This window comes from Penicillium chrysogenum, assembly GCF_028827035.1.
Source record: "Penicillium chrysogenum strain IBT 35668 chromosome Unknown utg000005l_segment0_segment0, whole genome shotgun sequence".
Lineage (NCBI taxonomy): Eukaryota > Fungi > Ascomycota > Eurotiomycetes > Eurotiales > Aspergillaceae > Penicillium > Penicillium chrysogenum.
The window spans coordinates 38,473-66,285 of record NW_026622753.1 but is presented as its reverse complement, the minus strand read 5'-3'; the positions used below and the strand labels follow the sequence as shown (position 1 = coordinate 66,285).

The 27,813-nt window shown below is 48.6% G+C and overlaps 15 protein-coding genes across 15 annotated transcripts; 9 read left to right on the top strand and 6 right to left on the bottom strand.

Annotated features, from left to right (window-relative positions):
• Positions 1 to 9: 9 nt before the first annotated feature.
• On the bottom strand, positions 10 to 993 carry N7489_008396 (uncharacterized protein; the record flags this gene model as incomplete). Its single annotated transcript, XM_056714146.1, has 2 exons — positions 10 to 654; positions 982 to 993. The coding sequence occupies 2 exons, from the start codon at positions 991 to 993 to the stop codon at positions 10 to 12; spliced, it is 657 nt and encodes a 218-aa protein (XP_056561768.1).
• A 1,524-nt stretch (positions 994 to 2,517) lies between these two features.
• N7489_008395 (uncharacterized protein) lies at positions 2,518 to 2,895 on the top strand (the record flags this gene model as incomplete). The annotated part of the gene is made up of 2 exons (XM_056714145.1): positions 2,518 to 2,637; positions 2,746 to 2,895. The coding sequence occupies 2 exons, from the start codon at positions 2,518 to 2,520 to the stop codon at positions 2,893 to 2,895; spliced, it is 270 nt and encodes an 89-aa protein (XP_056561767.1).
• Positions 2,896 to 2,925: 30 nt separating this feature from the next.
• Positions 2,926 to 3,852, bottom strand: N7489_008394 (uncharacterized protein; the record flags this gene model as incomplete). Its single annotated transcript, XM_056714144.1, has 1 exon — positions 2,926 to 3,852. The coding sequence occupies one exon, from the start codon at positions 3,850 to 3,852 to the stop codon at positions 2,926 to 2,928; it is 927 nt and encodes a 308-aa protein (XP_056561766.1).
• A 542-nt stretch (positions 3,853 to 4,394) lies between these two features.
• On the bottom strand, positions 4,395 to 4,800 carry N7489_008393 (uncharacterized protein; the record flags this gene model as incomplete). The annotated part of the gene is made up of 2 exons (XM_056714143.1): positions 4,395 to 4,588; positions 4,638 to 4,800. 2 exons carry the CDS (start codon positions 4,798 to 4,800, stop codon positions 4,395 to 4,397), a joined length of 357 nt encoding a protein of 118 aa, XP_056561765.1.
• A 1,265-nt stretch (positions 4,801 to 6,065) lies between these two features.
• N7489_008392 (uncharacterized protein) lies at positions 6,066 to 6,302 on the top strand (the record flags this gene model as incomplete). Its single annotated transcript, XM_056714142.1, has 1 exon — positions 6,066 to 6,302. The coding sequence occupies one exon, from the start codon at positions 6,066 to 6,068 to the stop codon at positions 6,300 to 6,302; it is 237 nt and encodes a 78-aa protein (XP_056561764.1).
• Positions 6,303 to 7,201: 899 nt separating this feature from the next.
• On the top strand, positions 7,202 to 7,497 carry N7489_008391 (uncharacterized protein; the record flags this gene model as incomplete). The annotated part of the gene is made up of 2 exons (XM_056714141.1): positions 7,202 to 7,310; positions 7,421 to 7,497. The coding sequence occupies 2 exons, from the start codon at positions 7,202 to 7,204 to the stop codon at positions 7,495 to 7,497; spliced, it is 186 nt and encodes a 61-aa protein (XP_056561763.1).
• Positions 7,498 to 7,977: 480 nt separating this feature from the next.
• Positions 7,978 to 9,275, top strand: N7489_008390 (phosphotransferase family protein; the record flags this gene model as incomplete). Its single annotated transcript, XM_056714140.1, has 2 exons — positions 7,978 to 8,499; positions 8,568 to 9,275. 2 exons carry the CDS (start codon positions 7,978 to 7,980, stop codon positions 9,273 to 9,275), a joined length of 1,230 nt encoding a protein of 409 aa, XP_056561762.1.
• A 905-nt stretch (positions 9,276 to 10,180) lies between these two features.
• Positions 10,181 to 12,400, bottom strand: N7489_008389 (uncharacterized protein; the record flags this gene model as incomplete). Its single annotated transcript, XM_056714139.1, has 4 exons — positions 10,181 to 11,364; positions 11,421 to 11,608; positions 11,662 to 12,251; positions 12,299 to 12,400. The coding sequence occupies 4 exons, from the start codon at positions 12,398 to 12,400 to the stop codon at positions 10,181 to 10,183; spliced, it is 2,064 nt and encodes a 687-aa protein (XP_056561761.1).
• Positions 12,401 to 13,317: 917 nt separating this feature from the next.
• Positions 13,318 to 15,513, top strand: N7489_008388 (uncharacterized protein; the record flags this gene model as incomplete). Its single annotated transcript, XM_056714138.1, has 1 exon — positions 13,318 to 15,513. One exon carries the CDS (start codon positions 13,318 to 13,320, stop codon positions 15,511 to 15,513), a length of 2,196 nt encoding a protein of 731 aa, XP_056561760.1.
• A 988-nt stretch (positions 15,514 to 16,501) lies between these two features.
• Positions 16,502 to 17,365, top strand: N7489_008387 (uncharacterized protein; the record flags this gene model as incomplete). The annotated part of the gene is made up of 1 exon (XM_056714137.1): positions 16,502 to 17,365. One exon carries the CDS (start codon positions 16,502 to 16,504, stop codon positions 17,363 to 17,365), a length of 864 nt encoding a protein of 287 aa, XP_056561759.1.
• A 591-nt stretch (positions 17,366 to 17,956) lies between these two features.
• On the top strand, positions 17,957 to 18,454 carry N7489_008386 (uncharacterized protein; the record flags this gene model as incomplete). Its single annotated transcript, XM_056714136.1, has 1 exon — positions 17,957 to 18,454. One exon carries the CDS (start codon positions 17,957 to 17,959, stop codon positions 18,452 to 18,454), a length of 498 nt encoding a protein of 165 aa, XP_056561758.1.
• Positions 18,455 to 18,990: 536 nt separating this feature from the next.
• On the bottom strand, positions 18,991 to 20,578 carry N7489_008385 (uncharacterized protein; the record flags this gene model as incomplete). The annotated part of the gene is made up of 3 exons (XM_056714135.1): positions 18,991 to 19,252; positions 19,300 to 20,201; positions 20,276 to 20,578. The coding sequence occupies 3 exons, from the start codon at positions 20,576 to 20,578 to the stop codon at positions 18,991 to 18,993; spliced, it is 1,467 nt and encodes a 488-aa protein (XP_056561757.1).
• A 1,268-nt stretch (positions 20,579 to 21,846) lies between these two features.
• On the bottom strand, positions 21,847 to 22,455 carry N7489_008384 (F-box protein; the record flags this gene model as incomplete). Its single annotated transcript, XM_056714134.1, has 1 exon — positions 21,847 to 22,455. One exon carries the CDS (start codon positions 22,453 to 22,455, stop codon positions 21,847 to 21,849), a length of 609 nt encoding a protein of 202 aa, XP_056561756.1.
• Positions 22,456 to 23,843: 1,388 nt separating this feature from the next.
• On the top strand, positions 23,844 to 24,210 carry N7489_008383 (PLAC8 family protein; the record flags this gene model as incomplete). Its single annotated transcript, XM_056714133.1, has 2 exons — positions 23,844 to 23,951; positions 23,983 to 24,210. Coding segments are annotated over 2 exons (336 nt in total), but the record flags the coding sequence as incomplete, so codon positions are not given.
• A 608-nt stretch (positions 24,211 to 24,818) lies between these two features.
• Positions 24,819 to 27,127, top strand: N7489_008382 (dynamin family protein; the record flags this gene model as incomplete). The annotated part of the gene is made up of 4 exons (XM_056714132.1): positions 24,819 to 25,181; positions 25,235 to 25,834; positions 26,011 to 26,675; positions 26,740 to 27,127. The coding sequence occupies 4 exons, from the start codon at positions 24,819 to 24,821 to the stop codon at positions 27,125 to 27,127; spliced, it is 2,016 nt and encodes a 671-aa protein (XP_056561754.1).
• Between the last annotated feature and the right edge of the window lie 686 nt (positions 27,128 to 27,813).

The window sequence follows — 27,813 nt, the reverse complement described above, 5'->3', positions numbered from 1 at the left end:
CTTATATAGTTAAGCGAATGTCAATGATTGTATAAGCGATAGGTTTACAATCCTAGGTTTGCTAGAGCCAGCCATCGGGAACCGCCACCCAGATTCCAGATTGCTCGCCACATATTTAAACCAGCCCTTATTCCTACCCTTTATCTCGTCCCACACACCAAGATTTGTGTACAGATCACACAATCGTCGGAGCAATTCCTTATATGGAACATTACAGTAAAGGCCTAAGCGTCTACACAGCTCGTGGATATGGAGATTGCAGAGAGATAGTAGTGGTGAGGTGTATACGGCACTCCGGGTCGTCATTGCCTTTCCAACCTGTCGAAGTAGCTGCTTCTTCAGGGTGTCGGTTGGGAGTTCAGCCCCCCTCAGAAGACGCTTGATCGTAGCATCTGTAAGAGCACAGCCACAGCTAGCAAGTGAATGCTTGGGAGTTGGGCGTGGCCGCTTTAGACGGCTAGGAAGACCTTCATCGTCCTCAGCATCGTCCTCATCATCGTCCTTATCATCGTCCTCATCGTCATAATCAGCGTTATAATCAGATAGATCGTCATCATCGTTCTCCTCAGCGTCATAATCAGATGGCACAGAGGGGGTTGATGATAAACAAGATAACGGTGATAATATTGATAATGGCGTATCATCTCGGGGTCTCTTTTAGGGGGATCTAGGAGGCACTATAGTATTAGCAGCACCCCTAGATCGTACCGGCTGTACTATGCTCGTTGGTAGTATTGCGCAACCAGATCGGATCGAACAGATAAACCTATCTGTGTCAACCCCAAGCTCTAGTGCTTGTAGGACTTAAGGGTCAAGGCGTTGGAAATTACGCTAGGCTAGCGCAAAGTCGAGATCAATTTATATGATTCGAGCATGCTAGCGAATGCCACGACCACGTCCAGATTTTCGATGCACAATAGCGTTATTGATAGCAGCTTGGAGCTCGGGATATGATAGACCTTCACTAATGATCTTACTAACCTTTCGTAGCATCGCGTAGCTTCCTATACGTATAAGAAGAGCGTTGGCCTGCTGCTCACCCCACTAGAGGATAGCTCGCCTACGCACGTTCGCCTTGAAACGATCGAGTCCTTCTTGAACTTTCACTGCATTCCGGGTAACCTGCCATGAATTTCGGAATGATTTTAGGTTCACTTCATACATCCTCCAGAACTCCCCTTTTTCAATAAAGTCATATAACTCTTATAGCGATCTCATAGCGTCCCCTATAACTCCATGGGCATGATCCTGGATCATTAACGCAGCCGGGTAAATGTCTATGGGTGATAGGGTTTTGATTATGGCGAGTCCTTCCTTAATCGACCTCACATACTGACCGTTAAGATTTAGCGTAGTGGAGAAGGCGAAGGATTGATCTGTAGCCTCGTGTTCGGTAGGGTCACTAATAGCTGTCGACATTGTGGACTCAACTATAACAGATAAATTCGAAATCGAAGCTAAACGCGCAAATTCGAATAGAAACTGCATAAATTATCAAATACCATAGGAGAAAAGACAGCCAAAGGGTATATAAGATGGTTGTTAAAATTAGAATATATTACTAACAGGTTGTGGGAATTTATATTACCCGTAAGTAGTTTATGATAATGATTTCTATTACTATTACCAGCCACGATTATATTTGTCTTTATTTGCTTATAGAAAAAATCTGAAAGAACCAGTTTCTTTCGATGCACCACCATCGACGTAAGATGATCCATTGAGTGGTCTCGATTATTTTCGCGAAAAGACATGAAAGAACCAGTTTCTTTAGACGTACCACCATTGACGCAAAATGAGCCATTGAGTGGTCTCGATTATTTTCGCGAAAAGACATGAAAGAAACAGCTTCTTTCGATGCACCACCATCGACGCAAAATGATCCATTGAGTGGTCTCGATTATTTTCGCGAAAAGACATGAAAGAACCAGTTTCTTTAGACGCACCACTATTGACGCAAAATGAGCCATTGAGTGGTCTCGATTATTTTCGCGAAAAGATATGAAAGAACCAGTTTCTCTAGACGCATCACTCTAGGAAAAGAGAGGGGAGACTACAGAGACTACCTACCGAACAGATTTTTACGACCACCCAGGCCCCTACCCTTCCTGTTCTAGTAGGTGAGCAGCGTCGCGCGACCGGGGTGATGTGGAGGGTGATGGGGCGGTGATGCGGGTGACCGTCGCGCGACTAGGGTGAGTAGCGTCGCGCCGGCTGATCCTTCGCGCCTTCAGCTGAAACCGCCTAGTTTCACTTGCTCCATTTATTAATAGACACATGAATCTAATTGGTTTTTAATTGAGACACTTCGATCTACTTCCTATTGGCTCCGAGGTCTTGGCACTGCCGCTGTTCGGAAGTCGGAACAACCGACACCCCGATAGAGAGACCTGGGCTCGGACGTAAACAACTTGCTGCTAGTTGCCGCATCTTCGCGATACCTGTCGTGCGTTGCTCCCCAACACGAACGGCGAACTATCCCTTCCTGTTATTTTCAAATTAGTCCTACTGCTAGCGATGGAGGATACGATTGCCGAGTTACGACGTCAACTGGAGGAACAACAAAGCCTTCGGAAGGAGGCAGAACGCCGACAAGAGGAAGCAGAGCACCGACAAGATGAAGCAGAGCGCACTGCGGTACGTGCCGCAGTGGTGTGCCCCACTTCCGCTACGTGGCACAGCCAGTAGCGGCGCGAAACTTCAGCATCGAAGAAATACAAGGATGATCAAATTGCGGATTTACAGCTCCATCTGCAGATATCTACAATCAGCACCATCGTCATCTTCGCTGGAGCCTGCGGCAGGCGAGGGCCATCGAATGCCCACACGGCTTCAAGCCAGCTGTTCACACACACGCGATTGCCGAACTCGTCGAATCAGTCACAAATCAAGTAACGGGCCGAAAGCGGGGTTTCGGCCGCACGGCTATACGAGCATACTCGGAAGCGGAAGAGCGACAAGAGAGGCAAAAGTCGGCCCATCGCCATAGCACTGTGACACATTATACGGTGAAGTAGTGTATGGTTGGCTATAAGGGAGTGCCGGAGAAGAGAGTTGAGCGCCGTTCGGTCCCAGGTCCGTCCACATATGTGGGTAGGGGTCTTCAGTGCTGGTCGTACTTGGGGTGGACCGGGGGAATTGCCATACCTCGATGGTCACTGGTGGCTGCACAGGGTTGTGCAACCATAGCCCATGGTCCACCGAGCTTGTTAAGAAAGAAATCCGTTGGAGCGGAGGACGCAACGGAACAAAGAGACTCATAATTGCAGCTTTTGCTTCGGCACTTCGGCCACAAAGAAGTTCACCCGAGCCGTCTTCTTCTAAACATTCAAGCGCCTGCGCATCGGTGCGATAAACGAACTCGTTGACAGCTTGAGCAAACTCTTCCTGCAACTTCTTTAACTGGCTTTCTTTGCCGAACCAGTCCTCCATGCTGACGGCAGCGTCGACGGAGTAGACATCCTTGTGGTACTCCACTAAAGCTTCGATTGTCTCCGGAGTCAATTTGAGAGCGACTTCGTTTTGACAAACCGTATCGACGTGCACGACGTATGCCTCGATATGGGTCATCTGATACTTGACAAGTGCGTCTGACAGCGGTTCCTTCTTGAGCTCTGATTCGGGAGCCTTTGGAAATGGTAAGGAGCATAACGTCCAGATGGCGTTAGGCAACGAGAGTGTCTCCGTGAGACAACTTGTATGCTGCCTCACATTGTTTAAAGGTCGCTTCACCCGGTTCACCCGCATCATGGTGGCAGTCAGCCATGGCTCAATCGTATTATTCAGCACCACAATAGGAGAAGACCGCGGCACAAATGCAGCGGCTGAGGCAGGAAGTAAGACAGTCGGCATTATTATTTGAGCGGAAGTGTTGGATCACAAGAGAGATGCCTGTTCATTTTATATTGAGGTACCCAAGTTATATCTTCTCCGTCTGCTCAGCTGGCTGCTCGTCAAGAGGCTGGACGGCATCAAAGCAGCCAGTCACGGCGACGTGATGCACAGTTTCCCACTAAGCGGTGTCTGCTCGGGCTGCAGACAGGTGACCTTCTCGCTGACTACCGCTCAAACGTGAAAGACCCGATCAGTTCTGGATCCATCGAGCTGATGAGAACGCTAACAGCCGTCTCACTACTTTTGAATACAAGCTGTCTCACTAAAAGATTGACTTCCATTTCTTTTATCTTCCACGATGACGACGCCCACCAAAATCTATCTGATGTGTTTTGCCATCAATAGTCTGATGCAAAGCACTCAGGGCAGCGAACATGTCCGCATGTACGGCAACTCTTTCCGCCGATTGTATCAGCTCTACATGAACAACAACGGCGGCGTAAAACTTGGCGAACAGGCCGCTTCACTGTTTTGTCATCCCGTTCTCTCTGCGCCCGCTCCTACTCCCGCTGCTCCCGCCACTTCATAACGAAAAAGCTTGGATCAAGCATTTCTTGGTCTTCAAAGCTCGTCTCTTGTGAGGGTCCTTTAGCCTGATTGGGCTTCTTCTCGCGTTCCGTATCTCCATCAAGCGCTTCGAAGCTTGGCCGTTTCTTGGGAATTTGGGGAACCAATCGCTGATCCGTCGTGCGTCCTAGCGGTTTGGAATTAGTTGGAACTCTAGTAACGACGCCGTAACTTACTTTCATCACCAAGAGGCCGCTGAGTGTTGTTTATCTTAGACGGGTTACCAACAGCTTGCATCTCAATCGACCCCATCGATTGATTCCGATATTGCTCTGCCACAGTTGACTCCCGCTGTGTGGCTTCGGGCCTTGGCTGGAAAAAAGCACCATGCTGGTCCATTATCTATAACCAAGGTCAGTTCACCTCCGGTGAGCAGAAGCGCTAGAATACATACCACGAGAAGAGAAACGTATTCCGTGATGCAACGATCAACTATCAACAGTGGATTTTAGATATTTATTGCCTCTTCTGTAGAAGTCGTATTTGAACGTAAGCGATAGATGAAAGCATGAGGAAAAATCAGACATACTATCAGATGTTCAGATCATAGTCAAGACAGTGGGACAAGAGGAAAAGTTATAGGCAACTTCAATAGTACAAATCTCAAACTAAATACATTGAAAACAAGAGAAGAACCATCCAAACCCAGGATCCATGCTCTCTTGCTCGTCATCACCAACCGTAGTTTCCTGCGGCTTCTGGCGGGCATTTTCTATTGCGTGAAGACGTCCACCACCGAATGTAGCAAACTCCTCGGGCCTTAATCTTTTCGTCTCTTTCGTCTGCAAATGGATAATCCTGAAAAGCTTGGCGTAGTCTAAATGTGGCATATCACCGTATTCAATTGCCACTAGCTTCCAGTCGCGATCGTTCTCTGGCGAGTGCGGGTCTGGAGAGTCGGCCCCGTCGTCGGTTCTTCCAAAATTCCACCCAAAAAAAGACCACCCTCGATTGGGCTTAGAGGTCCGGCGACAACTGGGCTCCATTGTAGTATTCAGTATAGTTTGGAACGCGGGCAAGACTGCGCGAACTGTAAAAGGAATAGAATATTAGCTTGACATCTTGGTAAGAAATAAATACTCACTGTTGCAAGTCGAGATAATTGAACCAGAAAAGAGCCGTTACTCAGCGGAAGGTGATTACAGGCGGAAGACAGTATCTGTACGAAGCACGAATTGCGCATTAGACACTCGGAGAGAAGCACTGATATAAGTAGGCGAGACCAATCCATGCTGAAATCGAAGAAGACGGCGTTGCTGAACGGGAAAATGAGTCTATCAACATCTGCTTCTACTTGCAATCGCTGTCAAGGTAAATTTATCATCTCTATGCTGTGTTCCTGCTTATAGGTCGTGTCAGGTGAAACGCAACAAACTCCTGGAAGCGGCGAAAGCGACTGGACCGAAAGTAAGTCTGTCATTTCCATGCTGGGTTCCTGCTACTAAGCCTCAGGTGGCGTCGGGCAACCAGCAGGAAACGATGAAAGCAACTGGACCGACGAGTATGCCATATGTGAAGAGTGCAGTACCAAGGGTAATGTGCTATCATTTGAAAAACTACGCAATACGCCACCGTTACAAAGACCGGGAGCACAAGCAAAATCGATGTTGTCCAGTGAGATCCTCGCCGCTCCAATATCAGATGATGCTCCGCCGCTCCGAGACAGGGAAACGCGCCAACGGATGCTGAAAGAAGAGTTGAACGACTTGCAGGAAGCTCTCCGTCTTGAAAAGAAGTTTAACAGGGGGACAGAGAAATTTCAAGGTCGAAAACCTCGCAGCGGACTGGAAAACCAGGATGATGAAGATTGGGACATAGCTTTCGAGTTTCGCGTTTGGTAGATAGTGGTTTACCATAGTATATCTAAGGGATTGGCATAACAGTGATAGACTATGCGATGCTGCCAATTCATATTGCATTCCATTGAGACCTTTTTGCCAATATCCGGGCTAACAGCTGACTTCGAGCCCTCTAAATCATCTCTCAGCCTGCCGAGCAAACTAGTTTTCCAGTAGTATGATCGCCCTCATTGACCGGATGTTTCAGCCAAGTTCAAGGCACCAACACCAATTGGAGTCAAACTCTTGGGATTTTGGAACTGCTGCCCTTCCTTGGATAATCTGTAGCTTCAAACAGTCCAAGTGTGTATACGGATCCTTACAGGGCAAAGGTCCTATGGGCTAAGGATGAATTGAGCATGCGGAGCAATGGCTTCAACCTGGAGTCGAATAGATCAAAAGCAATCAAACGCAATCAATAGTTGTAGTAGAGCAACGATACCAGATCAGCATTGTAACACGTACACGTGAAACGTCTGTGAATATTATTCCAATTTTGTATAACCCAATTGGCGCCAAAGCAGTTATACGAAAAAGGAATAGTCGGCCAATATAACTAAATTTAACTAACTACCGGGCGACGGATGTGGAGGCAATTGGTATAAGTATGGCCTGCATTCCTCATTTTTTGACTTAGAAGAAACTCGAAACTCGCATCAAACTTACCATCTCTCTCCCGCTGATATCGTGAGGTATGACAATGCTTCTATATCATCCATCATGAGGAGAATCAAGCAACTCTTGCTAAGGTATAACAGAAATATTATTTACTGTCAACCGTTCCAAGAAACTCAAGTCCGTTGAACCAAGTCTGGGTGAGTAAATATCCTCTTTAACCATGGATAGTCTGTTAGGTCTCCGAGCAACACAAGGCTGACAGATTCACCTATTCAGACATCAACATGGCTGTCTGCCCCACACTCGAACAGCTCGACTTCTCTAGCGTTTATACCGAGTGCTGCAGATTAGGCTGCAAAAAACAGGTCAAGCGTGGCGAGGTTTGCAGCTGCGGTATGCAGAACTAAACTTGGTGGAATCATGGTCCTGTTATTCCTTGATTTGGATTATTTCGTTATGAAGGAAAAACAATTGACGTTGGTGATACTGTACCTATTTGACAGATGCTATCGTGGGCATTTCTCAGGCCATCTCAAAGCAGTTCACACGGCGTGACTGCGAGGCCATTACATTCTTTTAATTCGAGAGATGACCAGTGACCAATATTCCCTATATCAAGTCCATGTATTGTCAATTAGAAGCGCCTTTGTTTGATTCTATCCCGTAAGAGCATTGTTTGCGTGCAGATAATCAGAAGACTTTTGCTGATCATATAGAGCAGCACATTGGGAATCGGGACGAGCGTCGGGGTGATAGTATCGTTCAACAACTTCTAACAACGCGATTAAATTTGCATAAACGGAAAGCAATAGAATTCGCTAATATGACTTTCCTGACTATATAAAGCGACGTAAGGCTCTACGAAAGATCTGGGGGCCAAGCATAGACCACGTGATCTACGTTCAATATAAAGCTTTCCTGTGCCCGCGCCGAATTGCTTCACCGCCAGTTTTCTGAACCGATTGCATTTATTCTCTCTATATATAAATCGAATTTCTGACTTCTTCTCATTCTATCTGAGCTCACACGCCTTGAAGTCCGTGGAAAAGTTGCCTATACCATGTCTTGCACTGATATGAAAGACGACGACGACGCATTTGCTGGATACAGGTGGTCCTACTTCTTGTCGAACGGAGAAGGTCCACTACGCTTACGAGCCCAAAAGTTCCTTGAATTCACAGACTGGGACTCACTTATCGAGTACGCAGCCGCAGAACGAAATGGAATGAAATGCAGATTGTTACCCGACATTGGCCTTGGTTACAACCATATGGTCCGCATTGTGGAATTTGCAGATCAGGTGCGGTGGGTGGCAAGACTCCGGCTGCCAGAACTTCCTCAGGCTGGAGACAGTCCAAGCAGTGCACGAAGTGTCACGGAGTACAACACTATTCAACTGGTTCAGAAGCACACCAAGATTCCAGTTCCACAAGTCCATGCCTTTGTAGGCGATCCCTACTCTACGGTAAAGGCACAATTTATGCTGATGGACTGCCTGAGGGGTAATGTGGGAATGGATCTTAATATGGAGATCCCGTCTGAACACAAAATGTCCGTCTTTGCTAGGCTGGCAGAAATCCACGTACGCTATACCAACGCCCCAAACTCTCTATGAAATGTCATTCTGACGCGTGCGTTAAAATCGTACAGATCGAAATGTCGAGAATACAGCTACCCAAAATTGGGACAATTGCCGGTATAAATGAAGATGGCTCGTATCGGCAAGGGCCCATACCAGGCCTAGGCGGCCCTTTCGAGACAGCTGCCGAGTTTTTCAGGGCATGGTCTGCGAAAGTTGAATTTGGTCTATCGCAGGATCAACTGAAAGAAGCCGCGGGTCCATTCGCGGATGAATTATCAGCTTCCGCCTTGTCCTTCAAGAAATTGGTCAACGATTTAGCAGGAGGACTATCCATGCGCAACGACGGCCCATTCCCATTATGCCACGGTGATTTCGGTCATAACAACATAATTTTTGACGACAAATACCGCTTACTTGGTGTTATCGATTGGGAAGGGGCCTTCGCAGGCCCGTGGGAGATATCAGGCGAATTCCCATTGACCCTGTCGATGGTTCCGCCTGTTATGGATGTACCATGGAATTACGATGAAAATGGTCTTCCAAAAGACGCAGATGATAGACAGCGACTTGTGGATCGGGAGGAATACATTGCAGTAGTAGCAGATGGAGAAAGACGACGGGGCTTGGTGGAGGGGTATAGTTTGTCGTTGGCGTTACGAGATTCTCAACGCCAGTATTTAGCATCGGCCATGCGACTGTACCAAAGAGGTAAGCCAGGATGGTACTCAAAAGTGATGAAGAGTTTTGCATTGCCGGGTGAACAACACTTGGCCTAATGCCTGCTTTCCTTCATGATATCAATCAGAACCTACTTCATTCCCTGGACTATGTCATTTTACTAGCACAGTGCACCGAAACAAATGAGTATGAACATCCACGTCACGTGATCACTGCCACTTTATCATGTGGATGACAGAAAACTTCCCCTCCGAAACCCCTCCATGAGATGATAACACCTCGCGGTCATAATCAGTAAACCTTGAAACAGGTATTTAGCGCATTTTGATGATGGACATGAAATCATAAAGCTGACTCCTCGCTATACTATCAGTTCTTCGCAACGTCAGTCACACTTGAGGAAACGATTCTTGCGCCGGCACTCTCAACCGGAGAAATGAACCACCACCCACTTTCAACAGTCGCCGAAGAACTTCGAAAGCAAATAAAGGAGATGATACCGGAGACAGCGACTGCGGATCAACAGACTCTGTCAGAGAAAGCGACCGTCCGCACTGAAGACCAGAAAGGGAACAAGACTTATACTGGAGAGCCACTTGGCAAGTTGGTCTCGCGTCTTGTAGAAGAGTTGAAAATTGGAAAGGTATGTACTCATTCTTGGTCTGTCTGATTCTCTACTTATTAGTATATAGGGTTGGGGATGGAAACTGGCGCATTTTTCGGAGTCTATACCCATAATAAACGCACTATCACGAATGTATCTTGTGCCTCTGTCCAAGGGAACAAGCCTAACACCTGGAGGCCCTTTGAGTGAAGGTTTTTACGCCTATATTACGGATGAGCCGGTTCTTAGCTCGAACACAACAGTTATCTTCATCGCTCCAATCTGATTGAAAATATCATGCTATTGTTGGCTCGCATCTCGTTTCGCAAATAGGCGTCAACTAACAGATAGTATTACTGCTCCATGTTGTTATTATTCAACTGAACAAAAGGGCAGATATCAAAAGACGGACACGGACTGGAAGTGTGGTCGACAATTAACATTCGCGACATTGGGCCGTTCATTGTACGCAACTTGTTCTGAACGGCTCGACAGGTTAGATATGTCGTGACCGGTGAGTGCTTGTGAACCGAATGAAGTCGATACGGGTGGATTATTCTCGCGTATAGGGCTATGCTGAGAACCAGTAAATCCCTCAAATAGCGCTGGCTCAATGGTCGGTTGCTGGTCAAAGCGCCTGGAAGTGGGCATCATGTCTTGCGCGCCAGTGAGTCCCTCTAGCAGCACTGGCTCGATGTCTTGCCGCGGGTCAAAGCCTCTTGGAAACGGCATTGTGTCCTGAGGGTCACCAAGTCCCTCCAGCAGCACTGGTTCGATGTCCTGCCGCGGATCAAAGGCACTCGGAATCGGCATCATGTCTTGCGTGCCAGTGAGTCCCTCCAGCAGCACTGGCTCGATGCCTTGCCGCGGGTCAAAGCCTCTGGGAATCGGCATTGTGTCCTGAGCGCCACTAAGTCCCTCCAGCAGCACTGGCTCGATGCCTTGCCGCGGGTCAAAGCCTCTGGGAATCGGCGTTGTGTCCTGAGCGCCACTAAGTCCCTCTAGCAGCACTGGTTCGATGTGTTGCCGCGGGTCAAAGCCTCTGGGAATCGGCATTGTGTCCTGAGGGCCACCAAGTCCCTCCAGCAGCACTGGTTCGATGTGTTGCCGCGGGCCAAAGCCTCTGGGAATCGGCATTGTGTCCTGAGCGCCACTAAGTCCCTCTAGCAGCACTGGTTCGATGTGTTGCCGCGGGTCAAAGCCTCTGGGAATCGGCATTGTGTCCTGAGGGCCACCAAGTCCCTCCAGCAGCACTGGCTCAATGTCTTGCCGCGGATCAAAGCCGCTGGGAATTGTTCCTGTGGATGATTCATCCCGGCAGGCTGCCGACAGCGCCAGCTGCGTTTTTCGTGGGTTTTCACAGTTGGATACTGGGTTTGTGCTATGGGTGACAGGGTTCGGCGGTATCAGGTTTGGTGCTTCGATATGCGGCGTGTTAGTACGCTCAGTAGAGTATCGCGTGCTGCATTGATCCTGTGGTGACAAACGTGCTATACTCGGTTCTCTAGTCGTTTGCTCCACTTGTGACATCCTGCTGCTTGTATCCTGTACAGGAAAAGATCGCGTGTACTGCAACAGCGCCCCTGTCGATAAGACGCGTTAACACATTCCCTTGGGGTAATCCCTGGAGAATAGATACCTGAAATCTGTCCAAACGACTGCGACTGCAAGTTCTCGCTGATTGACGTCTCGACTTTGGTCCATAGTTCGTTAAAAAGGGCCTCTGCGAAATCGTATAATCCTTCTCTATCCCTAACAACTGGCCCACTGCAGTTTTTGAGGTGTTCAACTTCCAATTTCCGTTTCGGTCCCTTTCGATGCAGCACTCTAATACTTCAACAGGAGTCAGTTATTGGACTTCTTAGTAGTTGGAGACTTACAACTCGCCATTAACATGTGCAGGCAGAAGGAAAAGAGTACCGAGATATCTGTGCCCTTTCGAGTTGCCGCAGGCTATATCCCTGCACAATGAGTCTATCCGGCTTCCTTCGTTAGACCAGCGGTTCAATCCTCCCTTGATAGTATCCAAGTTACACTCCACTATTCCTGAGCGCGATATGAGCTGCGCAATCTGTTGCAAATTATCAGGCCGGAAGTAAGGTAAAGAGAGCCTGCTCTTGAGGTGATGAAAAACCACTTTGAGAAGCCGCGCACGTATCAAGTCGATGCCTCTGCGAGACTCCAATTGCGTTAGGAATCTGTACGACTCGGCAAGAGGAGACTCCTCGAGATTAAATGTGATATTAGGCGTATCCACAAAGAACGAAAGAGGGTTTTGTTTCCAAGAATCGAGGTTGGCATCCAACACATTGGAAACTGTCGCATGCTCGTCGTATGTCCTGTCAAGGGCTTTCGTAGCCTTTCTTTTGATTCCCGACGTTTTGGTATCCCGGGCCGTCGACCTTCCATTGACCTCCGTTCTTATTTCTTGAGGAATATGAGTCCACGCCCGTTTGAGGATACTCACGACCTTTATTATGTTAACCAAGCCCGGAAATCGATGGATGAAAAACTCACATGGGGACCGAGAATGCACTGAGCTCCGTGCTCATTACTCTCTGCCTGTTCGCAAGCATCGGAGAGCTCCTCTATGAAGCACCTACTCTCAACGAGTCCCATCCTGATGCTGAAAATGTATTGTGTTCACTTTTACGAATGAGATACGGGAGCATGGAGGTACAGACCCCGCCTAGCGGTTAGTCATGTGACATGTCACATACAGAGCGGCTTGTGATTCTTTGCAACTGATGCATCATGGCCAATCATAATAACACTTCTCAACTCCCATTCTCCAATCATCTCTCCAGCCTTCTCGGGTGGCCGGCTGTTGATGACCAGTCCTATAATAGAGGTAACGAAGGCCGCGCGCACTTGCAGCAACTATGCGACATGGAACTTGTCCAACAGAAAATCCAGAAGGGTCCGATCTGGCCAGCGACGCGGCAGCCGCTAGCGCTGCAGTTGCTGGTTGTCTTCTTGCTTTTACAACCTTCCATGAACTTTTCCACCAGGAATAGGGCCTGTGGAAGTAAACAGAGACTTGAGGAACCTATGTGTTGGGATATGGCAGGCGCTGTCTTCGAGGGAAGCACACTGCTAGGTTGTGTCGCATGACCCGCGAAAGACTGGCTAACTTGAGCAAACTTCAGCTGCAGGTCAGGAATCATAATATAATTGGCCCTTAAAAGTGGGACACGGATGGTCGAACCGCAGTTAATGTACAAAGAACGGGGTAGTCGTCCACTGGCCACCACACCATCGATCCACCCTCCACATCAACCGGCCACGCGACGCTGCTTCCTAGAACAGGACCGTCAGGCATGGGTGCTCGCAGATATTTGTTCGGTAGGATCGTGTACATTATGATATCATGCCAACAGCTACAGTAGCATGCGGTGCGGCTTCACCCGCATAGCCACGATCCCTGAGTGGCTGGACCGGAATATTATAAATCCGTCCCGACCAGAGCTGGCATCTGAGGCACGGCAGGTGACTTTTATAACGCCTCGAAAGCACTTTTCTGGTGCTGATTGGCAATGGAAGACACAACCGACTACAAGGCACTCTTTCTAAAGGCGGAGGAAGAAAGGAAGCAGGCGGAGGAGCGTGAGAAACAGGAGAAAGAGCTCCGGAGACGGGCAGAAGAAGGTGAAACCCGAGAGAGGGAGCGGACTCGACGAACAACCTTTGACGAGTTCATCCGATACAGTCACGATCTTCTCTCGCGACCCTTGAGAGCGGAAAACCCCGATCAGTCTACGACAGGACGTATACCTCCTCCGACCGGGAAATATTGCCCCCTACGACTGCGACCCTGGACGGACTGTGCAGCCAGACAGCAAGAAATCTACAACTCTGTCTGTCGCTATCTACAGCCGATCGAAAGAGACGCACCACGGTTATTTTCATCCCTCATTGTGTTGGAAGAATATGGCCAGCGTTTCGCGCGTCGGCCGATCAGTAGCGAAAAAGATCTTGAGAGCTATGAACGTTTCGCTGTGGAGGACCATGTGCATGACATTATCTCGGAGCTATGCAAGATACCTAGTGCGCGAGATGAATTCCAACTCGGTGATGGAGTGTGGTTTGACAACCATGCAAACGCACTTGAGGAAGAAGGAGATGAGCCAGAAGCGACTTGTCCAAGTTCACGGCCTTCTCGACCAGATCAGTTCTGTATCCACCGAATTAACGGCAATACCAGAACCTTGCTCACCACGATTGAATACAAACCGCCCCATAAACTATCTGTGGAAAACCTTCGAGCTGGGCTTCGAACAATCGACTTCTATCGTGAAATCGTCGAACCAGATATTATTCCCACCGACGGCTCGGAGAAATTGAGATACAATGCGACGCGGCTTACCGGATCGGCGATTGTGCAGGAATACCATGTAATGATCCAGGAAGGATTAGAATGCTCATGTTTGACTACGGGGCTAGGGAATGTGCAACTATGGATCCCGTATGATGACCCGGGCACGCTTTATTATGACCTAGGTGAGCCGAACCTGGACGTGAATATGGATGCTGGAGCCTTTCGGAGACCAAAAACAGAAATTGAAAGGATGCTGTGTCTGTGCTTGATGAGTTGCCGCTCACAACTGCGTGACCAGGTCTGGCGGAATGACGCACGGGCACAACTACCAATCTGGGAGACCAGTTTTAGCCACACACGATCCCAAATTCCCGCCCGGGAATTACAGCAGAAGCCGCCGGACTCGGAATATGTTAGTCCAGAGCCCACGAGTTCTGAGAAAACGATATCCGAGTATCAGCCGTCGTCTTCTCTAGTCGAATCTCCGGCCGCAAAAGGTCGTCGAGTGCCCACGCGATCCCAAGCTGGCTGTGCACCATCTGATGTCGTCCACCGTGAAGATTCCTCGGACTCAGATGCCGACACTGGCACTGTGGCGCGGCGGAAGCGGGCTTTTAGCCAGATCACATCTTCCCCGCCAACTCAACGATCGACGTCCACCCAACAAACGAACCCCCGGAGAACGCGGGGTGGCCAATCACGCCTAAATGACAATGAATTCTGCACGCAGCGATGTCTACTCGGTCTGCAGCAAGGTAGTGCGTTGGACTCCCGTTGTCCCAACGTGGATCTCCACCAGTGCGCGGAAAATGGTGACAAACATCCGATCAGCGCGGAAGACTTGGTCGGAATGCTTAAGCAGCAGTTGGATGAGGATCCGGACCATGGCTGCACTCCCATGGGGGAGTGTGGCTCCTACGGCGCGCCGTTCAAGATCACCTGTTCCGTGTACGGGTACACGATGGTCGGCAAGGGGACAACGTCGCGGCGTTGGAAGGAGGTGTCGCGTGAGACAGAGATCTACGGTGTTCTTCGGCGCGTGCAGGGGTCAGCGGTTCCGGTTTTCCTTGGAACAATCGACTTGGCTTTGGTTTATTTCTTGCATGGTGCGGGGGAAATCCGCCACATGCTCCTCATGGGTTGGGGTGGTGAGAAAGTGCGTGACGTTCAGCAGGGCACGATAGTCCAACGTGCAATATCGCGATCAGAGAGAAAAATTCGCTGTTATGGGGTTATTCACGAGGACCTCCGGCCAAGAAACATTCTATGGAATGCAGAGCTGAATCGGGCCCTGATTGTCGACTTCCATCAATGTAAATTGGATTATCGGCCGGCTGATCAGCGGGCGCTGTCTGCCAAGAGAAAATTACTTGGGACTGGAGGGCCAGAGTTGAAACGAGTGCGAGTGGTGTGAGCATGCGACCTTTATGACACTTGGAAGACGAGGTAATTTCTTGCGTCGAATCAATATTACGAGGAGGTTGTTCCTTAGAAAATGCGCGAATCTCAAAAGGTTGATGGTGAGGGAGATGAGGCGCGGATACCACGCCAGCCACGCGGTGGGGCGTCACCCGCATAGTCAGGATCCATGAGTGGCTATGACGGGATATGATAAACCCAGTCCGATTAAAGCTAGGCATGCGCGACACGACCATGACTTCCATATTCCCTCGCAGGCACCCTTCTGGTGCTTATTAACGATAGACGACCCAACCGACTACAAGACGCTCTTTCTGACCGTGGTCGGATTGGTGAAGATGGTTATTGTATCACGTCTAGCTCGTTCGCAGCAATCATGAAGATAAAGCTGGATACGTCGAAGCCGCTTAAAGTGTTTCCGACATGAAAGAAGCAAGACATTAAATAGCTCCGGTGTTAGCCATAGGTGATAGTCCTTTAGCAAAGGATACGCGACTATCGCACATTTGTCTATTCGTACCCATAGCTCCAGCAGGCAAAGAATAAACACGCTTTGCCAAGTCGGAGGGATACTTCAACCGAGCGAGGGCGGAAGGACACAGGACCCGATCCTAAAGTGCTGACAGTAAGCACTTGAGTCACGTGATGTTTATTGGCGCGGCCTGACCGCCACCACTTATCCCAGGCAGCTTCTTCATATAATCAACAAGCCTCCCACAGGTTATGAGGTTCTATTTGCTCTTACCTTTCCATCGATTTTAAGCATTGGTCGCCTTGCCTGATACAGCAGATATCAGGACGCGTCCTTTTGCTTCTTTTCTGACGTTTACAGTTTCCGGCGAGTCCACTCTGTCTTCAGCGTCTTTCTTATTCGGACCAACAAATTTCCTTCTCTAGCTGTCATGAAGCCTTGTCTTATACCTCGCTGCTTCCTGCCAGATTTTACATGGCAGGAAAATGTACGATCAATTTCGAGCGAACAAATGCCACCTACGCCTCGGCTGACGCACCCCCGACTACGTCGACTTTGGGCCATTCTACATGTATACATACGACGATTTTCCCGATCGTATTGCAGCTGGGTCGGCATCACTTACGACAATCAAATTGCTCAGCTTCCGTTTGGACTGATCCTGAAATGGTCCGATGGCACTCAGATGGAAGAAGTCTTAGCTATGCAAGTAGCCAGAACAGCTGGCTTTCCGGTTCCACGAGTGATCTGCTATGGAGAACATCCTGATACACCACATGCACCAGTCTCAATTTTGATGACTCGCGTGCCTGGCAAAGAGTTGGGCCAAATATACGAAACACTGAGCAGCGAGGATAAAGAATCAGTTTTACAAGAGCTTAAAGTCTATTTGGGCGTGATGCGTGGATGGCCAAATCCGTGGGGTGGGAACAGAATCTGCTCTCTGCTAGGTACTGCAATTAGGAGCGTTCGCATTCCTAACCACTCTGCCGGCCCATTTGAGTCTGAAGAAGAGTTCAACGGATATCTCATCCGACCTTCTTGGTCGGGTGGTTTCTCGTCTGATACGGCATACAATGACGCACTTAGTCTCGCCAAATATATGCAAAAGATGACGCATCACATTGTTTTTACCCACGGTGATCTTAAACCCCATAATATCCTGGTGAAGGAGGGGCGGATCACAGGCTTTCTGGACTGGGAATCGGCAGGCTGGTACCCTGACTATTGGGACTTCACCACAGCATTGAGGTTCACACGAGAGGATTTCTGGTGGTACAACTTCGTCATTAAGCTTGGTGGCGGCGCGTATTTAGCGGAATTGGATTGTGAACGTGCATTGACATCTTTGACAAGCGCTTCCTATTACTGGTGATGCGTGTTCGACTCTTGGTTGGTTTGTGCTATCTTGTTGAACAGCTAGCTGCTATTGTTACAGGGGGAATGGCAGACTGCATTATTCGGACCAACAAATTTCCTTCTCTAGCCGCCGCCAATATAACAGAACGTACCAGCACACAAGGCAAGCACTACCGTGATGTCCAGTTATTATCGAGTCTTGGAGGCCTGAGTCTTGGGCGATGGACTTTCCAACTTTCCTAAATTTCATTAGCAAAATTCTAGGTTTAGCCGCCCTTCGCGCATCCTCATCATGCACAAAGCTTGGGGAAGTACAGTGACTGACCTATAGTGCTATTCGTTGTAGCGCGCGGCATGGACTATATTCTATCACTAATGTGTCTATTTTAGTGCTAACCCTTGCTCGTCGGAGATAGAGGTAAGTTGATCCTACTGGCTCCCTACCAGTCATTGATGATGCTGAGAGAGCAAGCCGGACAAAGTATAAAGGGAGACTGCCCCTGGCTTTAGGTGTTCATACACAGAAGCTTCAGTCATCTCATCAGCAGAAAGCTATTTTACTTTTCATTATATTGCTGATTTATTACATTCCAATTCTCCTCCGGCCATGTCCCTGGCAAATCTTAAAGTCAACGGACTTTACATTATCCTATTCATCAGAAACTTCCCACCAGCCCAGAATGATTTCCATTGGGGCCTCTACTTTCATCGTCATCCCGATACTGGCGGCACAAAATATCACATCAAACAACAAGGCAGCGGCTGGATCGCTGACCATGGGCCCACTGTGGGAGTTTTCAAATCCTTCCTTCTCGTGGGGCTTTTCAGAGTCGCTCATGTCCCGACTGGATGGGAAGGGCTTTTGGATCAAACCATCAGGACCTACGATACCCAGTTGAACACTCCAGGCATTACCTGCCGCGTCTGGGTCTTATGGGTGCTGGCTCTTCTGCAAAAGTCCATTAATGGACAGAAGATTCTGAAATGCAGCGACTTAGGTGCGCTAGAGACTGAAGTCAAGAATTGGGGAAATGTGAATGCCATGGGTGCTGCAGAAAATGTTCAACCAAGACCAGTCACAACTTCATCTCTGTGCGGACTTTAATGAAAACCAGAGGAGACGTGACATATAACCGGAATAAGAGATGCCCCGGCTTTGTGGCTTTGCAGTAGACATGTTGTTGGTATCCGTGTCCGATTGTGCGCTGCCTTGGGGCGGCTTCTTTAAACGACCGGGGAGGACGGAGGGGAGGGGGAGAGGGAGGGCTGTTTCCTTCTGCTGGTTGGTCTGCGCCAATACCCCGTTTAAAGATGCAGCGTTTCCTAAGAAGTCTCGGGGACACTGGTGGTTGCAAAATGCTCCAGGGATATGTGTTTACTATAGTCGCGTGGCCCGTGTTCCCCAACTCTCACACGCATTGTTCCCCGTTAGCTGTTCTTGCCTCTTATTGTACTGCTAGTCGTTAACGCTGCTTTTCCTGTTTTCGTCCGTAGCCAGATGACCTGATCTCCCACTGTCCCTACAACTTTAACCATGTACTCGCCGTTGTGCGGTATAATTCAATGGCGTTGAAGAAGACTGTAGAGTAGTATTAAGGGCTTGGCTGGTTCTGAACCTACACTGATGGCACCACCGCAAAATCACGCTCCCTGCACGAATCTCCAACCCCAGATGGCTTCCACGATCACATCCTCTACAAACGAGAACACCAGACTCCCTCCAAATACAAGGCTGTGATACGTCCATGCATTATGTGAGTTGAGGTCAACCACCTGGCACACAATTGCCCATGGAAGGACATAGACCAGGTTCGACACGAGGGACTGAAACAGATACCAATCGGGCCTGGTGGCCAGCAGGACAGAAACCAGCTGGGTGTTAACGGCGTACAGCAAGTAACACCTGGATGGATTAGCGACTAGCTAGACTTTAGGCTCTAGCCAACTTGCCAGTCAATTGTCTGCCACATGTGCTCCGCAATTTCAGCTACGGCCTTGGACTGGCTCAGGAAGACTGCGAACGGCTTGCATCCGAATAGCGCGAGGAATATGTACAGCGGGATCTCGATTACTATGACAATTCCTGCGAAAAGGAGGGCTGGGCGGATGATTACTAGGTCTATAAGCTGACTCGCCCCTTGGAGTACGGGAAGGACATGGGACAGACCGTATAAAGCATTCCAGTTGTTCGGGATGTCTTCTCGATTTCGCCATTGGCCCCATTCATGTCCAACGAACGCTAGCGTGGTGGCTTCTAGCGCTTGCACGGGAACCATCACCAGCCCCCACCGGATGGTAGTGAAGACTCCCCACGCCGTGGCATAGTCTACAGACAAGGACACGATCCCGCTCACCAACCAGAGATACAGAGCGTTTCTGATCGCGGATTCAAGGAAAGTGACGAACCCCGGCTTGAGTAAGACAAGGAAAGCCGGGATAGACGGCCTTTCTCCCTTCCAATGCAGTCGCCGATCCTGGTGGATAATGCTCATCGCGCTGACAAAGTATGTCAGGCCGACACTGGCCGAGACCATATCGCAGCATAACCGGATAGCTGCCTGCGCGTTAATACTCGGGGTCCATGATCCAACGCGGAACGTTGAGATAATCAGGAAGTCTAGCACGATGTTCACCACCACCTTGGTGGAGCTGATCAGCAGCGGGATATCTGGCATATCCAGCGCTCTTGTAGCGTTAGAATCAGCAACTTCCGCAGCAGAACTTAGGGCGGAGAACGCGCTGATCCGGACATAAGTGACGCTCGCTTTCTGCACCTCGTCAGGGACGAATGTATCGGAGACTTCCTCCGCGGTAGCAACGAAGATAATACTCATGATCAGGCCCAAGGCAATCTGAAAAAGATCAACGTATGCGCGAGCCCAAGGCGAGAATCGAGGCTCCGCGCTGATCGATCCGCGATCGTCACCCAGACCGCACGAGGGAGGCCCTCGTTCAGTACTTCCGCCACAACACCAATGTATGTATAAACATCCGTCGTGACAACTAGCGACGAGTCGATGTTCGCAACCCATAGCTTGACGAGGGTAGAATAGAGTGCCGGGAGAAGAAATGATCCGCTATTGAATAGGAGAGCCCCGGTGAAGCTTGCGCGGCTATACCATTTGCCTGTGACTGTCCAACGGAGTGAAAGGTAAGGTTCGACCTCAGCTGCCTCGTCGTCAACATGAACAACCTCCTGTGCCAGGGTACGCGGCAGGTTCGGCGCCATGCCTAGGGAAGCAAGCTCAATATCAGGTATGTCGTTCATGCAGACGAGGAGTCAGTTCAGAGGCAGATGTTTATCATCTTGCTTTTTTCCCCGCTCTAATCCATGTACGCCAAGAGTGCCGGCGCTTTTTGGCTAGTGTGATGCAGGACAATACTTAGCATGTACTCGAAGCATGAGTGTGCTAAACATGTGGCATGGGGACTATTGCGATATCGCTTTTCTAAGCTAAATACCTTGAAATCCTTGACGGAGAAGCTCTTTATTCTTGGTAATCCTTCTTGGTCGCCTTCGATTGTTTCCATACGAACGAGCCTGCGGTCATTCTCGCCAGAACCATTTGAGGCAGACCTCAGAATTCTAGTCGGACACCATTACGGGATTACTTTTACGTGAGCTGTCCGGAGTCCATTCGCTTACTTGCTCCCTGACCTGAGCTTTCTTCTCTGCATTCGCCCGTTCGCTGGCCCGAGCTTGCTCCTTGGCCCGAGCCTTTTCTGCTTTGTCCCGAGCTTTCCTCTCTGCGTTCGCCCGTTCGTTGGCCCGAGCTTTTTCCTTAGCCCTAGCCGTCTTGGCCTTGACAGTGTCCGGCTTATTGTGTTTTTCCTCGTATTTTGGTTTCGGCGTTAGCTGGCAAAATTGCTCAGCTTCATCATTGTAATGAAAGTTTCTACTTCCCCATATGCATAATAGAATTAAAAAAGGAAAAAACTTGACGCTGCTCAGAATATATAGAACAATAGATGCCAAACCAACAATAGTAGCTAGGTCTACAACGGCGACCTGGATCATGCAGTTAGTAAAGATAATATATGGATATTATGGGTTTTGTGGATAAAAGACAATAAGCAAGTTTCCAGACCTAACCTTTCTGTCCATAAAGAAATCAGAGCAGCCAACTGAAGGTAGAGGTTGGCCAGGACTGGTCCCTGAGCGCCGCTAATTCCCGGAGTCTTCGGTCGTCACATTGCCTTGTTCTTCTCCATTTTCTTGTCGTAGACTGTAATCCGAAGTCACGAAATGGCGAAGACTCAAGAATAATAGAATACATCACAGACAAATACAGATTCAGACTCGATCATGTAACGAGCGCCTGCTTCCCGAGGATAAAAAGGAGATGCTCCCGCATTCGCACAAAGGGACGTGGGAAAACCCTTAGGCAAAAAACCACGACCGGAGCGTATCAAACTCTGTCAAACTCTAGTTGATGCGGCAAACAATATAAGGCCAGGCCCAATATCGTACTCCGGATCGGACACAGAGAATCTGGATCATGTTCCCCCTTTTGTCTTTTTCTCCAAGCACCATTCTCTCTTGCTTCCCTGGAACGTGAGGTGTAGGACGAAGGTCCCATCATGGTAGGTAACCTCCTCAACCCTTTGGATACTCATATCCTGCTGATAGTAGCAGTATTCCAAATGTGACTTCCTCCCGCGCAGAAGTTTCTTGTTGACAACAGTTGCTTCATCGGGAGCAATAACATCAGCAATATTGACTATGAGTCCAGATGCAGTTTCGATCTCCAATTCCTTCTCATTGTATTTCCAGCCGGGATGAAGAGATTCGAAGAATTGTTTGCTCTCGTATTGAAGGTCGCCTGAAAATTCTGCAGTCACAAGAACAACATAGAATCCTCTCTGTTTGTCGGGTCGAAAGCTGCTAAGTTTCCGGCCAATCAGGAAAGGTGCACAGCTGGGAAGTTGGCCTGGTTGATAAGGTGGACATCTGGGGTATGTCTTGGCCATTTCAAGCCACTTGGTGTCCTTGAAAATGCATTGCCATATAGCAGGAGCCGTGTTGTTTATATTTGCAATATCGACTGGGTCCACATAATCCAGTATATAGTGCCAAATCTCCAGCGGAAGCTTCAGGATACCCATCTTGGGCGCCACGATCGTCTGGAACAAGGTTCTGCTGGGAGGTCAAATAAATATAAGTTAACGAGGAGCAGTAAGTGAGACTTACAAGACAGTGAAAAAAAAAAAAAGATTGAGAACTTTGGCCTGCAAAGTCTCCCTAAATCAAAGACAATTGACTAAAATCATATTTGGTTGGATCTGACCTCAAACTTATATACTACTATACTACATTGACTCAAGACTGAGAAAATTTACAAATATTGGTGCCGCAGTTCCATGTACACAATCTCGCGACCTCATTTGCTTGCGCACTAGCTAAATCAAAGAGCGACACTATACTAAAGCCGACACCGAAGTCGCTGCCGTGTTTTGTCCATTCAGGTTCTGCGAACCCGTTTGGTACTCGTGAGCGAGCGGAGTTTATGACAAGGATTGGGTCGAGCTTGCTGCGTCTGATTCAGTGACGTTTGTTTTTATTCTTCTTCTGGGCTCGGGCTTTCTCTTTGGCCCGATTCTCTTTGGCCCGAGCCTTCTTTTCGACTGGCCTAGCTCTTATTGTGTCCGCTCCGTGTCCATATTATTCTAGGAAATGCCTCCGCGAATGGTTCGCTTTTTCTCTGAGCACACGCATAGGCGAGTCCTTTTATAGATCACATATCACTCCACGAACTCTGTAATATAATCCCAAGGCCAGGCTGCGAGCGGCGAAAACATCGTTGAGCGGACGGAAAAGGTGTCGCATATCGAACGGGTTTGCAGAACCAAATAGGTATGGTATAGGTAATCAGTTAAGCCGGACCAGAAATAAGTCACGCGTTCCTAAACAGGCCGGCAGAGCTCAGTCGCGTTCTAACTGGAGTGTTGCAGTGGGGGTCAAAAATAAACCAACTATGCTAGTTGGCCGCCATTCTATTCTGCCGCCAAATTCCATCTACTTCTGGCCACGCACTGGGGTCAAAAATCAGATAATCTTATGCTTCATGCTAAGACAGTTTCGGTTAAGGCTCGATTCATGTTGATACCAGCGATTGAACGTTCGACCCACCCAAGCTTATGTACTGTTTTAGTGCCGGCTTTATTCTAGTGTCGTGCTTTCTTTCGGCTAGCTTCTTGGATATCTATAATAACTAACCTCCATATCCATAAATTTTATCAAAAGCCGTCTTAAATCCATGCGTGTTTGTGCGTACCTCTCTGGGACACATTCTCCGGGTCACTGACCAACAGCGTGCGCAGCACACTTTCTTAAAAATGTCGTCTACTCCAAATTTCCAGCGCAGTTCAAAAAATCGTTGGGCTTATTCGACCTGGGATTGCCTGTCTCCTTCCCCCGAGACTTGTGAGTACCATAAGATGGCTTCTACAAAATGTATCCTAATTGTTCCGTGCATTAAGTCTTATGTGGAAGCTTTGCTCCTTGCTGCCTCTATTCAAAAACGCAATCTCGTCTTAAGGATGCAGAGCTAAGAAACTATGGCTACTGCAATCATGAAGTACTAGTTCTCAGCCCTGAGCTTGTCATTTTGCTAATCCGGGATATTTTACTAGTGTTATCTATTTTCGTTCCTCTGTTGCGTTGGCCTTCACTGGGTGCTTTTAGCGAAGAAAAGAAATAATATGCGAAAGCAGTTTGATATAGCGGGCTCTGCATCTGGAGATTATATGGAATCGTGCTGCTGCTCCTGTTGCGTTCTTGCACAACTAGACAAGGAAGTCGAGCATCAGTCTATCACCGAGTTTGGATATCAACTCACTCCTGCCATGTCATATAAGTAGTTCCAAGGTGTAATTCGGAATTCTTTATGCCTCTATCTTTGGCTCATCGTTGTGGAATACTTCTTTGGCTTAAGAAAATGCAGCTTGAATCTCGCGGGTTTGAGCTGGGAAACTACAAAGCATTCCCTCATGGTCTGGGCTGTGGCTAGTTGGCGGATTGTAGGTTATCGGTTGAAGTATCCCTCCGACTTGGCACGAACCATGGATGCAAAACAAACTGATATGCACTGGGCGAGTTATGCAGAAAACTCAATCAGCTGCTTGCAGAGTTCCAGGAGGGAGTCTACTGCAGCGCTTTTTACATTACTGGCGAACATTCCCCTTCAGAAGGAATCTGTTGCCGTGAGTTCGGTAATTGTAACCTTCCGTGCTTCAGGACTCTCATTGGAGCTTTTATTTGATGGCAGAATGTGTACAGCTGTGCGAGCTTTCGAAAGAATGGATAACTATGCGGAATGCTTCTCTGAGAGTACGGAATGCTAGGTTCTTGACATATGTGTTCAGGATGAAAAGACCTTGATAAAAGCCCAGTTCTGCGCTTAGTCCTGTCCGAATGCTTAATCCTTTCACGTCTTCAAACAAAGCCAGAGAGGTATTGGTCTCCAGAAATGGGTGAGACTAATACTGGCTTTGGAATTATCGATTCCGTGTCCCTTGACAAAATCGACCGACTTTTCGCGTGCAATGTTGGGGAGTATGTTGCCCTTCCACAGTTAGTCGTCGTCGGCGACCAGTCAAGCGGCAAGAGCTCAGTCCTGGAGGGTTTGACGGAACTGCCTTTCCCTCGCGAAAGCGGACTTTGCACACGGTTTGCGACACAGATTACGTTCCGTCGATCACCAGAATCGAATATCGCGGCTTCCATTATCCCGGACTGTAATAGTTCAGGGGACCATCAAGAGAAGGTGCGGCAATGGTCAAAGAACCTTCAATGCTTGGATGCCATCTCTTTTGCAAGTATAATGGCAGAGGTGAGTCGCCAAGGCCACCAACCGGGCAGTATGTTAATCAGTGATCATTCCAGGTCAAGGACACCATGGGCATTGACCATATAAATGATGAAACGAGGAGAACTTTCTCAGGGGACATTCTTAGGCTAGAAGTGTCCGGACCAAGCCAAGAGCACCTGACCATAATCGATGTTCCGGGAATTTTCAAAAGGACAACTCACGGTGTCACAACTAAGGCAGACCGGTCTATGGTTGACCGGATGGTCCGTGGGTACATGGAAAATCCGAGGTCCGTGATGTTGACAGTTATCCCATGTAATGTTGATGTTGCCACACAGGAGATACTTGAACGGGCTGAAGAAGTAGATCCAAACGGTATCAGGACTCTGGGTGTGTTGACAAAGCCTGACATCGTCGACAAGGGCTCAGAGCGTGGAGCCTTGGATTTGATCGAGGGACAGCGCCACCAACTACAGCTTGGGTGGCATTTAGTCCGCAACCCTGATCAGGCAGAACTGGACCACCCAAAATCAAATCGCCAAGAAATAGAAAGAGGATTCTTTGCGAGTGCAGTTCCATGGAATCAGTTAAATAAGGACAAAACCGGAATCCACGCCCTACGAATCCGATTGCAGGAAGTCATGGCTCAGCACATACGTCGGGAATTTCCAAAGGTTTGAGTCTGCCTCTTAATGCAACGTCATGCGCTAATCGATAAAGGTGAAAGCCGAGATAAACCAGAGGCTAAAAGGGGCAAGGAAATGCCTTGGAAGTCTGGGCCCCAAAAGAGAGACGTTAGCTGAGCAAAGTCAGTTTATGATGAAGATGGCTTTAGAGTTTCAGAATCTAGCATCGCAAGCCGCCACGTTCTGAGTACAGTCACAGTGATCTTTTTGACGAAAATACGAAACTTCGACTCGCTACCGCTGCGATCAATCGCGGAGAGGATTTTGCCGAAAGGATGGCAACATCAGGTCACCTCTTCGATTTCAATACGGAACAACAGGTTGATGAAACAATGGAGATTCCCGATGAGACCGACCGTGAAGGTTTGAGCCTAGGGGTGGAATACGGAGATTTCGATACTAGGACAGAGCAAGACCATCCGGGCATCATGGACTTGGTACACCAGAACTTGTCTCTGCCTTCGGCTCATAGTCGAGGAATACTTCCCTGGCTTAAAGGCATGCACCTTGAATCCCGCGGGTTCGAGTTGGGAACTTTCAAACCATCCCTTCTGGGTAGCGCTATGAAGAAACAATCCTCGAAGTGGTCAAGCCTGGCATTCGGTTATATTAGTGACATAATTATGCTTGTCCATAGGATGGTCACTAATTTGTTGAACGAAGTCACGCCAGACGATAATATGCGAGTTGCGATTGAGTCTCTACTCATAGGGGAATTGAGAAGGCGATATAGAGAAGCTATATCTCTCACTGAATTCCTCATCCAGGTCGAGCTTGAAGGGAATCCCGCAACTCATAACCATTACTTTAACGACACCCTGGAGAAATGGTGCGTATGGAGTGTCCTCTGTCTATTCAGCGAGATTTTGTATGATGCTTACTAGTTTGGGTAGCCGCCAGAACCGTCTTCGCAAGGCCCTAGAAGCCAAAGCAACCAGTGATTGCTCTCACGGGACAGTGGTACAACTGGACGCAATTGCTCAGAATCACCCTCTTAGCAATGTTGATCATGTAGTCTTGGAGATGCATGATATCCTGCGATCCTATTATAAGCTTGCGCGCAAACGATTTGTCGATTTTGTACGAATGCAAGTGGCCGATTACCTGCTGGTCACTGGCCCCAACAGGCCACTCAGCCTTTTCTCTCCAACGTTCGTCGCCGCCATGGACCCTGAGCAACTGGCGGAAGTGGCTCGCGAGGACACCAGAATAAGACGCCGACGCGGCCAGCTTCAAAAAGAAGTTAAACTATTGGAGGAAGGCAAAATGATCCTTACTTAGTCGTTATTCCCCAATTTCTGATCATTAATAATTGAATTCAAGCTATGTACTGAACAGCCGAACAAGGCCGCCCGCCGAACCAGAGAATACGATATGTTCTGATTCTTGTACGTTCGAGAGGATGCCATGTTTATACCTGCCTAGATCCAGACTTCGCGTAATTGCGGGAATGACGAATGGCACGTGTTTGTAAAAACGGATTCCCATTCGCGCGCATTCAAAAGAACATTTTCAAGGAACTGGCTATCGATGGAAGATACCCAACTTGGCGAGTTGTCCGCCACGGAGTTTAGATGCGAGACGACAGAGGGCTGACAAGACGAAGTGCGCGTAGAGAAAGACAGCGGGTCTTCTACAACTCGGTGACATGCATACGTAGAATAAAAGTCGCGTATATTAACCTCAAGTGTCACTGTGGCCAGTCTCACAGTGAGGTCGATCATAGAAGTCTCTTCCTTTTCCCAGCTTCCCATAGCCATATCTGATCCACAATGACCAAGGCGGCGCGCGTTGAATCAAGATATTAGAGACTGACGCCATATTTATGTTCTTCTGCTATGATCGATAAAGGCCTAAAAAAGTTACTGGGCAAGCGGGCCCAGACACCTTATTTAGAAGTTCCTCTTCGGATGTCTTTTTTCAAGTGTTCGCTATCGAGGGTTCTAGGCTCGCGTTAAACGATTTTA